This window comes from Littorina saxatilis, unplaced genomic scaffold, assembly GCF_037325665.1.
Source record: "Littorina saxatilis isolate snail1 unplaced genomic scaffold, US_GU_Lsax_2.0 scaffold_762, whole genome shotgun sequence".
NCBI classification, from domain to species: Eukaryota; Metazoa; Mollusca; class Gastropoda; order Littorinimorpha; family Littorinidae; genus Littorina; species Littorina saxatilis.
In genome coordinates, this window is record NW_027129615.1 from 39,629 (window position 1) to 53,139 (window position 13,511).

Consider the following 13,511-nt stretch of genomic DNA (forward strand, 5'->3'; position numbering starts at 1 on the left):
CCACGACCCTCGTTTCGATTCCCCCTCGATGTTAAAATATTTAGTCAAAACTTGACTAAATATAAAAACCTGCTCCTGGTACAGGGGAGGCTGTATTGCGTGTCAGTCTGACCCGTGAATGGTTATAGCGACATGGCTCTAGATTTGAAATTCATGTGGTTTGGGTGGTTTGTTTTGTGGGGGGTTCGGACGAGAAATGCAAAGTCATGGAACGGACTCCTCCGAAAAATCGACGAGCAGGAGCTAAGCTTTTTTTCTTGGAGGGAATACATTAAAGAAGGAGAGAGAGAGAGAGAGAGAGAGAGAGAGAGAGGATGAGAGGCAGGACACTTTTTTCTCCTTGCAAGTCAACTTACCCTGCCCTAAACTGTGTAGCGAAGTAAAGTGAAAAAGACAAAGCTTTAAAAGCCTTTTTTCTCAGAGGGGGAGGGGGGAGGGGGAGGGGGAGGGGGATCATCTCTGGTATTTGTTTGTTATGTCTATTCGATGTTGAAGGATACGGACTAGACAAAAATCACAGATTTGCACAGACAAAATCAATTTGCAGCTGTTTCTGAGCAGTAGCTCAGCTTTTGCTAAGAATCCAAGCAGGATGCAAACCACTTTAACAGAAAATGCGAATGTATTTAGAAAGTATTGCTGAAAGTTATACCAAACCAAGCGATGCAAATTTAAACTATGTCTGCCGACTGGGAACAGTCAGAAAAAGGAACTTAACTGCTGGTAGGGCAAAGACTGTTGTGCGTGAATAGACACATACTTCTAATCTAACATTCACGTCATTTTACATTGTAATTTTGGATGTGAAAGTGCATTATCAAGTAAGCAAAGGATCGAATCAGTGTACAAAGCGCGTTAATCGACAATAAAAACAGTTCAATCTTTTGCACACAGCTAATATCAAACGAAGCGAGAATTCAATGTGTGTCTTTTGTCTGGAATAAAACAATCGAACATCAAAGCGAGGATTTTATTATTGCAATATGGAGCGGTCTTGAACTGATCATGGAATCGTTATCGGATCCACTTTTCTTTGTAAGCTGGGGTCCGTTTGTTCATCTCTGTCTGGGTTCTTTTTCTGCCTGCTCTGGTTATATTCAATGGAATGCCAAACCCCATCGCACGTTGCCACTCATTCTTCTCTCTCTATCTCTCTCTTTCGCTCTCGCTCACTCTATCTCCCTCTCTGTCTCCCTCTCTGTCTCGCTGTCTGTCTATCTGCCTCTCTCTCTCTCTCTCTCTCTCTCTCTCTCGCTCTCTGTCTGTCTCTCCCTCTCTGTCTCTTTCCGGCTCTCTCTATCTCTATCTAAATCTCACTCTCTCTCTAGATCTCTCTCTCTCTCTCTAAATCCGTCTCAATCTCTCTCTTTTGCGCGCGTTCTCTCTCTCTCTCTCTCTCTCTCTCTCTCTCTCTCTCTCTCTCTCTCTCTCTCAATCCGTCTCAATCTCTCTCTCTTGCGCGCGTTCTCTCTCTCTCTCTCTCTCTCTCTCTCTCTCTCTCTCTCTCTCTCTCTCTCTCTCTCTCTCTCTCTCTCTCTCTTGAATTTTCTCCCTTTGAAAGATCATTTGACGTTAAACAAGGCTGTGTTCATGTATAAAATTCTAAATGACGACTGTCCTAAATATTTGCAATCACATTTCAAACATGCCACAAAAAGATATGGGTCCCAAAAAATCATCCCTCCTATACCTCGCATAGACCTCTACAAATCGAGTTTAGCCTTCTCGGGAGCGTTTCTCTGGAACTCCTTACCCCAACAGATAAGAAATGCAACTTCAGTGAAAATGTTTAAGAGACAGTCACGTTCACACATCATTCGTGAATGAAATGTCTTGTTCGATTGTTATTTTGTTAAACATTTTGTACTAATGTTAACGGATGTGTAGCTGATCGGAGCAACTTATTCCCAAATGAAAGGTATAACTATGTCAATGTAATTTTGTAATTTTTTTAGTTCTCCTTATGTAATTCCTTAAATGCACATTGTGTTGCATTCTGTACAATGTATTTCTGTATTTTATATGATTGAATTTATATTTGTAATGTGCGTCTGTCTTTATGTGTTGTATAAAGGACAGGTTGGAAGAATAGGCTTTGCCTAAAACCTTTATCCTTTTGTAATAAAGTTCTGAGTCTGAGTCTGAGTCTCTCTCTCTCTCTCTCTCTCTCTCTCTCTCTCTCTCTCTCTCTCTCTCTCTCTCTCTCTCTCTCTCTCTCTCTCTCTCTCTCTCTCTCTCTCTCTCTCTAGCTCTCTGTAAATAGGGCTTCCTGAACTGCGGAAGCTCCGTCGTGTCACTTCCCATTAACACTGACAAGGCAGAAGTCGTCTGCTTCCTTCATTTTGTTTTTAGTTGCAAAAATCCTATTGGCTTGATGTTCCGGTCAATTGTTTATAACTTTTATAAACTTTAGTGTGCAATGGAGTTGTGGCTATTGGGGTGGGCGGGAAAGAAACAAAAAGCAAATGAAAGGAAACAAATTGCATTAAGACACAACAGTGCACGTGCGCCCATGTACGGAAAGCGCTTACAACTATCCACACAAAAATACACTAAAGCAATCCCCACAACCTCCACCAAATCCCTTCCTCCCACTCCATGCTCACACTGACACACATACACTCTGCGATAAACATAGGAACAAACAAACGAAATACTCGCAACCGTCTGGCTGAAGCTCTTTTTTTTTTTTTAATCCAAAGCCAACGTTTCCAAACATCATCTTCAATTTAAAAAAAAGAAAAGAAAAAAAAGCTCCTCGCTTGTTCCGAAGTGGTGCGCGGCCTCTACAAAAAGTAGTTCCTGCCGCTCATTGCCATGCTGAATTGATTCCATAAATTCGATGCGTGCCGGGGCAGAAAATTAGCAAGAAACGATGATACGTTCGCGGCATGTTGCAACTGCTCCATCCATGCCGGCGCTCCAATTGCTCAAGAGACAAAATGGTGTGCAGAAACTCCAGGCTCCTCCCCCCCCCCTCCGCCCACCAGGCCATGGGCAAGGGAGACCAGTCGTGCATCAGTATAAACGACGCCCCTTTACAGACGTTTGTTCCCGATGTGTCCATCCTATTTAACATAATTTTTGTATTTAATTGTTTGTTTGATTTTAATTTGCACCTCTCCACCTCCTCTGCTTAAATAGACCCATTCTGATAATCCTCGCTCCACGGCTATCGCCAGTTGTCTCTCTGACCGGACGCGAAAGTCCTACGCGAATCTATCAAAACAAGAATACAGAGTTATCTCCCATATGTTGTTCACGAGCAGTGTTCGCGAGACGAAAATGATTGCAGATTGGTCGACTTCGACAGTGATCTCCGTTCTGTTCTTCACAGTTATGATAAAGACATCGTTCTAAAGTCAAAACAAGTCGAAATTTTGGGACTGCTGCCGGAAGGAGACCGTAATATATGGTTGCATCACTGTCAATAAAATCGTCTGCTCCAGCGAGCGCCGAAACCAAACGGTTGATTGTCACGTGACACTTATGCCATATTTAGAGTTGTTTGCACAGTAAATACAGCCGCGAAAAATAGCTCGCTTGAAACTGTCTTACATATCAATTCCTTTGTAATTTAAAAATTACACAACACCATGAAAAATCATTATCGACGATCGCGAATCTGCTTATATCCATAACACATTACGAAAAGATCTAAATATGTGACCCTCCACCACGGAATGAGTCGCATGTCATCTTTCCATGATTTTCATATGTTTACATTTTCCTAAAGAGTGTTTTATGCTCTATCCAGTGGTAAAAACCGTTTTAGAAAAGAGCGAACACTTTTCGAGTTATAAGCCTGTGACTAAGGTGACCCTCACACTGTTACTAGACAACCCCCGGACTTATATTAAGCCTAGCGCAGAACTGGAGGGTCACATATGTAAAAAATCGATTTCCTCGCCAGACAAGGAAAACCAAGGCATCCTGTCAGGGATAGAATGAGCCGAACTCATTTTGACCTGAGGTCAGGATTTTTTGTTTGTTTGTTTGTTTGTTTGCTTAACGCCCAGCCGACCACGAAGGGCCATATCAGGGCGGTGCTGCTTTGACATATAACGTGCGCCACACACAAGACAGAAGTCGCAGCACAGTCTTCATGTCTCACCCAGTCACATTATTCTGACACCGGACCAACCAGTCCTAGCACTAACCCCATAATGCCAGACGCCAGGCGGAGCAGCCACTAGATTGCCAATTTTAAAGTCTTAGGTATGACCCGGCCGGGGTTCGAACCCACGACCTCCCGATCACGGGGCGGACGCCTTACCACTAGGCCAAACCGTGCCGGTGAGGTCAGGATGAAATAGACCCTCCATCTCTGTTTAATCTGTGATTCACTGTTTTGTACTTTTTTTCTTTGTACTATGGCTTCTGATAAGGGGAAAAAAGGGTTTCGGGATTTGATCATCGTCTATAATCGTTGATGTGTGTTGTTGTATAAATGTATTTATGTTAAACTGTTCCGTCTGAATCTGCTGGGAAAAAAAGGTAATAGCAGACACATTCTTAACCATTTACTTTACTTTGTCCAACCTACTAAGCCCAGTACTCAAGACTGAAAATATTCTTTAGTACTTGGTCCTGTACTCAAGTCTGTTTTTCTATAACACGACTCTCTTATCGTACAGAATTCCTTAAACGAACTTGAATGAATGACACCAGACTAAAATGTCTTTTCTTTGTTTTCCAGTGGTCTCCCTTGTGGCCAGCATCATGACCTTGACCTTCATCGCGTGTGACCGGTTCTTCGGCATCGTGTTCGCTATGAAAGCGCACTTCATTGAGCGTCGGGCGTCGTGCACTATCGTGGTTCTCTGGCTCCTGGCGCTGGGAGTGGCGTCCCCTCTCCTCTTCTACAGAGAACTGTTCACGGTGAGATAGCACTTGTGTTTAAAGTAGGCGTGATCCACATTGTGTTTTACATGCAACTGCGCGTATCACTTCTTGTTTGTTGATAGCACTTGTGGTTAAAGTAGGTGTGGTCAACATTGTGTTGCACATGCAACTACACGTATCTCTTCTTGTTGTTCTGTTTTATTTTCATGAACCAGTGTCCGGCTTTTTAAAGGAAACATTTAATGGTATGAGTAAGATAGCCAAAGTAATAGGATTGCATGACATAGACCACGTTTGTGTATAATTATGTAGAACCACACTATTCGACTTCTTTCAGTTTTTATAGACCAGTATCGTATCTGTTCTCCTGAACTCTTTCTATAGGTAAGTATTCATGATTGGACTGACTGAATATAGCGACTTTACATGTTTTCTGTCCATTGTTGGTTGTTTTTTCGTTTGTTTTTTGTTTGTTTGTAAAGGCGCACTGTTCCATTTTTGTCTGGCTTTTACGGCCGCTGGGTCTCACATGATTGACCTTTCAAAGTTGCAACTACTGTATTTCGCGTGTTAGGAAGAACAAGATTTCCATGAAGTTCCCGTCCCTGGTCATATTTCACCTTTATGAATTCCTCGTTCAGCAACAGAATTACTCATTTCAGATTCCATGGAAGGACTACACGGAGCAGTGGTGCGACGACAACTGGCCAATCACCTATGTGTGGGATTCGAACCTCAACCGTACGGTTCCGGACCAGCCGGCACGCCGAGGGTACTACGTGTTCGTGTGCGTCGTGCTCTTCTTCCTGCCGTGCGTGGTCATGTCACTGGCCTACGCACTCATCTCGTGGACCCTGTGGGCGGCCCAGGTCCCCGGGGAGAGGACCTCCAAGGACATCAAGGACCAGACCAAACTGCGGAAGAAGGTAGGCGTCAGAGAGACAGAGAGTGTTGTGTTGTGTTGCGTTGTGTGGTGTGGTGTGGTGTGGTGTTTTGTACTGTGCTGTGTTGTGTGGTGATGTGTTGTAATAGAGGATCCGGGTTATCTTTGAAAAAATGCAGAAGTAAAAGAGAGAGAGAGAGAGAGAGAGAGAGAGAGAGAAAGAGAGAGAGAGAGAGAAAGAGAGAGTTGTGCTGTGCTGTGTTGTGTTGTGTTGTGTTGTAAAGGTCACAGGATCTGGATGTTTGTTTTCAGAAATAATTGTTAACGTGTGTTTGAAAAAGCTCAGGGTTGGGTTGCGGTGAGTTGCGGTGCTTTGCGTTGGTGTTGTGTTGCATTTATTTGTGTTGTGAGTGTGAGAGGATCCGGATGACTATTTGAAGAAGGTAAAGTTGAAAATCGTTAACAAGTGTCGAAGAAGCTTCGGCTAAAGCTGTGTCTTGAAATAGAGTTGCTAGTTTTGCTGTAGTTCACGCGACTGCATTACCACAACGTCCTTATAAGAAAATTGGACCTCGACTTAATGCATTCACTGAATAACTGTTATAATCTATTCAGTGATTCAGTGATTGAAACATGACATTGTTTTAACCGTGCATTTAGCGCACTTTTGCTTCTGTTGACCTTGTGTTCGGATCCTGGACGGAGACCTTGGTACCCTCTGAACTACTTGTATTGGAATACTCTCGCAGGATTTGTTAGCCCCGGACAAAACACAGAGAGTGCTGTGTTGTGTTGCGTTGTGTGGTGTGGTGTGGTGTGTTGTTTTGTACTGTGCTGTGTTGTGTGGTGCTGTGTTGTAATAGAGGATTTTGCGTCAGAGCTGGAACAAACTAAGCTCCGCCCATTTCGCTCTTGCTCAGAGCTGGATCATCGATTAAACGAATTATTTAATTTTGAGAGAAATCTAGGAGCAATCTGAAACTTTTTTGACGCCAAAACATTGTTTTAGCATTGCTTCAGCTCCTCATTAGGGTGTGGATGGTCTGTGTTAGTCTGTATCGAGCACAACCACGAAAATGCACAAAAATCTCCACGTTTTGACAGAAATTATCAATTCTTGCGATATATATTCATTGTAGCATCTATTTGCCTACTTGTGGTAATACCCAATGCATTTATGAACGTTACAAACCAAAAAGTATAGTGGAACACTGCCTTCGACACATACCGTGGCGAGAGATCTGAGCCGACTGCGAAAATGTGGCCCCTCAGAGCTGGAGCACTTCCGCCTCAGAGCTTTTTACGCATGGAACGTCTCCCACACCGTGATTACAGTGCCTCGCAAATAAATATCAAGAAGGTGTTGCAAGAAGACTGCCAGAATCAAGGTTCAGTGTTTTAAAGTCACAGTTCTGTTCACTATCTCAGAGTGAGCTCAGAGTTATCGAAAACTTGAGTCCGTGCAGCATTTTTTGAAACCAGCCAAGAACCAAAGCTCATTCATCATTATGAGGATTAGTTAGCTAACGAAAACAGCTTTCTCTTCTAAAACAAACATTGTCTGTTTTATCAATGTGTTTATTCTCTTTTGTCTTAAAAAGTACAGAATTTGTCAATGGGGCTTTTATAAGCTAATGACGATAAACCATGCAAGCGGCCCTATCTGAGTTTCTGTCCGCCTGTCTGTCCTTCTGTCTCTGTCTCTCTGTATTTCTGTCTCTCTCTATGCTATCTGTCTTTCTGTCTTTGTCTCCCGTTGTATGTACCTATCTCTATCTCTATCTGTCTGTCTGTCTGTCTGCCTGTCTGTCTGTCTGTCTGTCTGTCTGTCTGTCTGTCTGTTTCTGTATCTCTCTCTTACTTTCTGTCCGGGTCACACTCACTATACTATCTCTCTCACTGTATCTCTTCTCTCCCCGATATTTTACCTGTTGTAAACGTGTATAAGTATTTAGGAATATTGTTTTCAACTCGACTCAGTTTTACTGCTGCCTGTTGCGATCTCTCAAGCCGAGCCAAAAATCCCCTGATGTATATTGTACACAAATTATCTGTACTTAATAATAATAGTTTGAAGTTGTTTGATTCCCAAGTGCAACCAATAGTACAGTATAGTCCTGAGCTATGGGGACTGGATAAGGTTGCTCTGCAGTGTGAAAAAGTCTATTTATTTGCATTGTAGAAGTTCTTAGGAGTTCGAATTCGAACACCCAACGATCTTGTATATGGCGAGACAAACTGATATCCGATATATGTGTGAATTCTATTTTTAGATGCATTAGTTACTGGTTGAAATTGTTAAAGATGGAGACGCACAGACTTCCTCATAAATAAAAGTAAACGTTGTATACAATGGATGAGCGTGGGAAAGGTTTATCAATTGCAGATGGCAAGAGTAGGATTATCATATACAAAATAGTGATAGATTTGCTGTTAATCGGACATTTTGTACTTAACATGACATTAAACCCTATCTTTTGTTGAATATGGATAGGCATTTAACATTTATTATGACTAGGTTTCGACTCGGCATTTCAGAAATTGCTTTGCATGCTTACCTATATAAAAGACATAATGCCGATGATTTTATGTGTCCGCTTTGTAAAGAAAAGCAAGAAGATGAAGTTCACTTTGTTTCGTGTTTCTCATATTTGAACAACTTATGAGAACAATTTATCCAATTTAAATATTATAAAAACCTGAGCCTCTTTCGACTTAGCTTGCTCATCACAAGACTCTGTTGTCAGACATGTGTCCCTGTATTTTCATAAAGCCTTTACATTAAGAGAAGTCGTAACATCTTAGTTAAATGCCGTGTAATGTATGTTTTAATCTATAGTAATGTACGATTATCATTTTGTTCCTCTTTTGCACCTGTTGAGTTCAGTTTTATGCAATGTTAACCTTTTGTTCACATCCCTTCAAAAGGGCCGGGTAATGGCCTAATGAATCTGCGTCTGCGTCTGTGTCTCTCCCCAATGGTCTCTGCCGTTTCGTTAATTAAGATTCATGATAACACAAATATTTCATCATCTAGCATGTGAATACATTTTGCATATAAAGACACGGGGTTTCCATTTACAACATCAGTTTACTGCATAACAAAATACGATCCTCAAAAGAAGGTCAATTCAATTTTTGAGTTGAAACAGCATAAACCCATTTTAGTTTTCCGATTATTCCACTTGTCACGCTTAAACGGAAATTAAGCTCTAATAGACCTTTTTCACTTAAATTTTGGCGCATGCGCTGTGAAGTTTATTGTCAGATCTACCGGAACTAGGGGGCAAAAGGAAAAATCGACAACGAGGCTTGGTGCAAAGTCAAGTGCGGAGACGACGAGGCAAACTGTTGTGTTTGCAACTGCAAGTGCAACAGTGGAATGAAGAAAGAGAAATACGGTGGACAGAATTTGTCATTGTATGGCTTTCCGATGGGTGCAAGTGCGAAGGCGCAACAGCGAAGGACGCGATGGGTGCAAGCAATCCGACGACAGGGGTTTGTCGTGCCATTGAAAAGTCTGCTCGAGTCACTTCGTGTCTGGCAATGGCACGGCTATCAGCGATGCCAACTACGTTGACTTCGTACCCACCCTTAATCTTGGATTTCCCCCTCCCCACTCTCTACCTCTCTGTCTCTCTGTCTCTCTGTCTCTCTGTCTCTCTGTCTCTCTGTCTCTCTCTCTCTCTCTCTCTCTCTCTCTCTCTCTCTCTCTCTCTCTCTCTCGCATGATACCGTATATACATACACGGATGTTTTTCTGTGTGTGAGTTTGTGTGTACGATACCGTGTGTACGTGTGCGTGTGTGTGTGTGTGCGGTGTGTGTGCGGTGTGTGTGTGTATGTATGTGTGTGTGTGTGTGTGTGTAATGAAGAGAGAGAGAGAGAGAGAGAGAGAGAGAGAGAGAGAGAGAGAGAGAGAGAGAGAGAGAGAGAGAGAGCGGTAATTGAATTTGGCTTTTACCGAATGAAAACTATTGTCAAAAACAGTGCATTAAGAACTAAAACCAACCAACCATAAAATAAAAAGCACCCTCCATCCCTTTTAACTGTCTCTCTCTTCCGCTTTCTCGCGCTTTTTCTGTCTGTCAATCCCCCCCTCTCTCTCTCGATCTCCCCCTCTCATTTCATAAAAGAATTTGGGAGAGAAGAAAAGGTTTCAATATCCTCGGTTATACCTTGTGTCAATATTTCCATTTACAAATATATGCCATAACACTGTCTTACAATTAGTCAAAAACAAATCTCTGGCAAATTGAAAGGAACAACAAAATATTCCTTCAGAGAGAGCGAGAGAGAGAGAGAGAGAGAGAGAGAGAGAGAGAGAGAGAGAGAGAGAGAGAGAGAGAGAGAGAGAGAGAGAGAGAGAGAGAGAGAGAGAGAGAGAACTCAGAACTCGGAATGGTTTATTATTAAGGCCAGAGAGAGAGAGAGAGAGAGAGAGAGAGAGAGAGAGAGAGAGAGAGAGAGAGAGAGAGAGAAAGAGAGAGAGAGAGGCAGAGAGAGACAGAGTGAGTGAGCGAGCGAGTGAGCAAGAGAGAGATAGAGAGAGATAGAGAGAGTCACACACACACACACACACACACACACACACACACACACGTCACACACAGGCACACACACACACATACACACACACTGAAACAGACAGACACACGCACACACACGCACACACATACATACACAGACATACATATACACACACAAACCACGAGTGAGAGCGAGAGACTGAAAAAATGAGAAAGAGAGAGTCGTCAGTAAGTAGTGGTATTGACACGTAGCGATAATGACACGTCGCGCTAAAAGATGTAGTGCTGTCGACACGTAGTGATAATGAACGAATGATAGCGACTCATCGACAAATTATTTGTATCACTAATCAACGTAGCGATAGCGGCACGTAGCACAAATGACACGTAGGACAAATGACACTCAGCACAAATGACAAATGACACGTAGCGCTAGCGATACGCACCCTCGCTTATGCAGGGGAAGTTGGTCAAGTCTTTCGTCCATATACCACCAATAGTCGTTTCAAACCATACCTTCGTGCATGTCCTTGACTTTTTGTTCATGATTTTGAACAAGATAATCCGTTTTCTTGCAGAATTTCTCAAAGTAATCCTCTGGCAAAGTAATCTTCGAGCATCGAAAGTGAAAGAGGTATTTCAGGCCAGGCACCTATTGCCCCCTAGTTCCGGTTATCAGAGAGAGGCTGCCGTGCCCTAAAATCTGATTGGTCGAAACGCTGGGGGCAAAGGTTATACGAAAAAGGTCTATTCATCTGGGGGAAATTTGTCTGCTTTGGGGTCGGTAACATGTTTAAATTGCCCGTGTCCATTCTGATAAGCATCGCTCCACGGCTATTGCCAGTTGTCTCTCTGACCGGACGCTACAGTCCTACGCGAATCTATCAAAACTAGGAATACAGAGTTATTTCCCATATGTTTTTCGCGAGCACTGATCTAAATTTGAGATCAGTGTTCGCGAGACGAAAATGATTGCAGATTGGCCGACTTCGACTGTGATCTCCGGTCTGTTCTTCACAGTTATGATAAAGACATCGTTCTAAGGTCAAAACAAGTCGAAATTTTGGGACTGCTGCCGGAAGGAGACCGTAATATATGGTTTCATCACTGTCAACTGGTTACAGAAAAAATCGTCTGCTCCAGTGAGCGCCGAAACCAAACGGTTGATTATCACGTGACACTTTTGCCATATTTAGAGTTGTTTGCACAGTACATACAGCCGCAACAAAAATAGCTCGCTTGAAATTGTCTTACATATCAATTCCTTTGTAATTTAAAAATTACAAAACACCATGAAAAATCATTATCGACGATCGCGAATCTGCTTATATCAATAATACATTACAAAAAGCTCTAAATATGTTAAAAAAAATTTAAAAAATCGGTTTCCTTGCCAGACAAGGAAACTCAAGGCATCCTGTCAGGGAGAGAATGAGCCGAACTCATTTTGACCTGAGTTCAGGATGGCCCGTGTCTGCATCACATTAGAAAATGCAGCACACTGGTTTCCCATCCGACGGCCTCAGTAATTCAATTGTAAACCCATTTTACTGAGCGCGGAAAGTGCAAAATACAATTCCCTTGATCTGGTGCAATTTCGCGAGTCAGCAACTTCTTTGCACGAATGTTCCAGCTTACGGCGGTCGAACGCTAGACGCTTTCGAATTTAGTGAGTAAAAGTGTTTACTCTGCAGTAGACTTGTCAACCAATTGCTACCGCTACCCCTTTGAAGAAATTCCCTTGGCAGGCACCAAGGTCCTTAATTTGCTAAGCAAAAGAAGAAAATGGAGGCGAGAATCGGAAAGGGCATCCAGGCGAATTGTGTTGTCTGAACGGCCTCGAGAGGCCATCTTAGCTTTGCTTGAAATGGATGAGACGGAACTGCCCGAACGCCCCTTCGTGCTCTCTCGGGAGTAGTCGGAGAAACCCGGACGTCGAAATAGGTTGCTGTCTGTGTCTGCCTCCCCGTGTGTGTCTGCCTCTCCTGTGTTTCTGTCTGTGTCTGCCTCTCCTGTGTTTCTGTCTGTGTCTCTGTCTGCGTCTGCCTGTCTTTTTTTTTCTCTCTCTCTCTCTCTCTCTCTCTCTCTCTCTCTCTCTTTCTCTCTCTCTCTCTCTCTCTCTCTCTCTCTCTCTCTCTCTCTCTCTCTCTCTCTCTCTCTCTCTCTCTCTCTCTCTCTCTCTCTTGCTCGTTTGCGAGGTGTAAGGTTAATGAATAACGTATCAGTTAATACACATTATTTAATGTTAATAATGTTGTAGTTCTGCGTATGTCTTCATGTTCATACATCGGCACTTTAATTTCTCAGTCTGAGATAATAAACCATTTGAGATGACTTAGCGGGAAGAAAGAGGTTGAGGGAGTGATATAGGGGAAAAAGTGAGATAGGTGGGAAGAGAGAGATAGGGAGAACAAGAACAAGAACAAGAACAATTCTTTATTTAACGAGGGTAATAGAGTAAGCACTGATCTGGGTTTTTTACATCTGGCCCTCGCCCTAGAGAGGGAATAATCTAAAATGGCTAAAGAATAAACAAGTAAAGAAAGCTAATGCTACATGTTTATAAATAAAATGAAATAAGAACATAGTATAAATTTACGTACACTACACTGCTTGAATGAAAGATGTGAGTTCATTTGACGTGAGTAAAGTCTTAAAGAGTAGATTACATTGACACAACAATGTAAGCACCATGCTCATTGACATGTACACAACATTCGAAAAAAATCAGTAAAACAAATAAAAAATAAAACAAATACATTGTTGAAAAGCACTGGTTGTTAGTTTTAACAATTTTCTATAGCGACAAATAATGTTTATTTTGACTTCATGAGATAAGATGCATATCTGGTAGTTTGCCGCAGGGTTGCCGAAAGAGTGTTCCAGAGACTGCTACCTTAATAAACTAAACTAGACTTGAATAGGTCAATCCTAGGTACAGAAGTGTTCAATCTCATCAATTGGCGTGCATTTCTCAGAGAGAGAGAGAGAGAGAGAGAGAGAGAGAGAGAGAGAGAGAGAGAGAGAGAGAGAGAGAGAGAGAGAGAGAGAGAGAGAGAGAGAGAGAGAGAGAGAGAGAGTAAGAGAGGCAGACAGATAGAGAGAAAGCTAGAGAGAAAGTGGCTTCCATACCTGTAACAAGCGAGGTGTTTATGAGAAAATCATGCCTCAAAATAAGTATGTAGGCCTAGTTTGTTTGAGGGAAAAACACAACATAGAAAAGTGTGATTTAGATGTCCTTGGAATTCCACCTA

General features: G+C 42.4%; 1 protein-coding gene across 1 annotated transcript; it reads left to right on the forward strand.

Moving 5' to 3' along the window:
• The first annotated feature begins 2,942 nt into the window (after positions 1–2,942).
• LOC138957848 (substance-P receptor-like) lies at positions 2,943–6,046 on the forward strand. The gene is made up of 4 exons (XM_070328894.1): positions 2,943–3,021; positions 4,700–4,881; positions 5,508–5,777; positions 6,041–6,046. The coding sequence occupies exons 1-4, from the start codon at positions 2,943–2,945 to the stop codon at positions 6,044–6,046; spliced, it is 537 nt and encodes a 178-aa protein (XP_070184995.1).
• The last annotated feature ends 7,465 nt before the right edge of the window (positions 6,047–13,511 follow it).

Bases quoted from the DNA above. Each gene is read 5' to 3' on its own strand.
- LOC138957848 (XM_070328894.1), top strand. From the start codon at position 2,943: ATGGTGTGCAGAAACTCCAGGCTCCTCCCCCCCCCCTCCGCCCACCAG. The intron at 3,022-4,699 runs GTATAAACGACG...TTTGTTTTCCAG, and splicing joins GGGAGACCAGTCGTGCATCA to TGGTCTCCCTTGTGGCCAGC. The intron at 4,882-5,507 runs GTGAGATAGCAC...TACTCATTTCAG, and splicing joins TCTACAGAGAACTGTTCACG to ATTCCATGGAAGGACTACAC.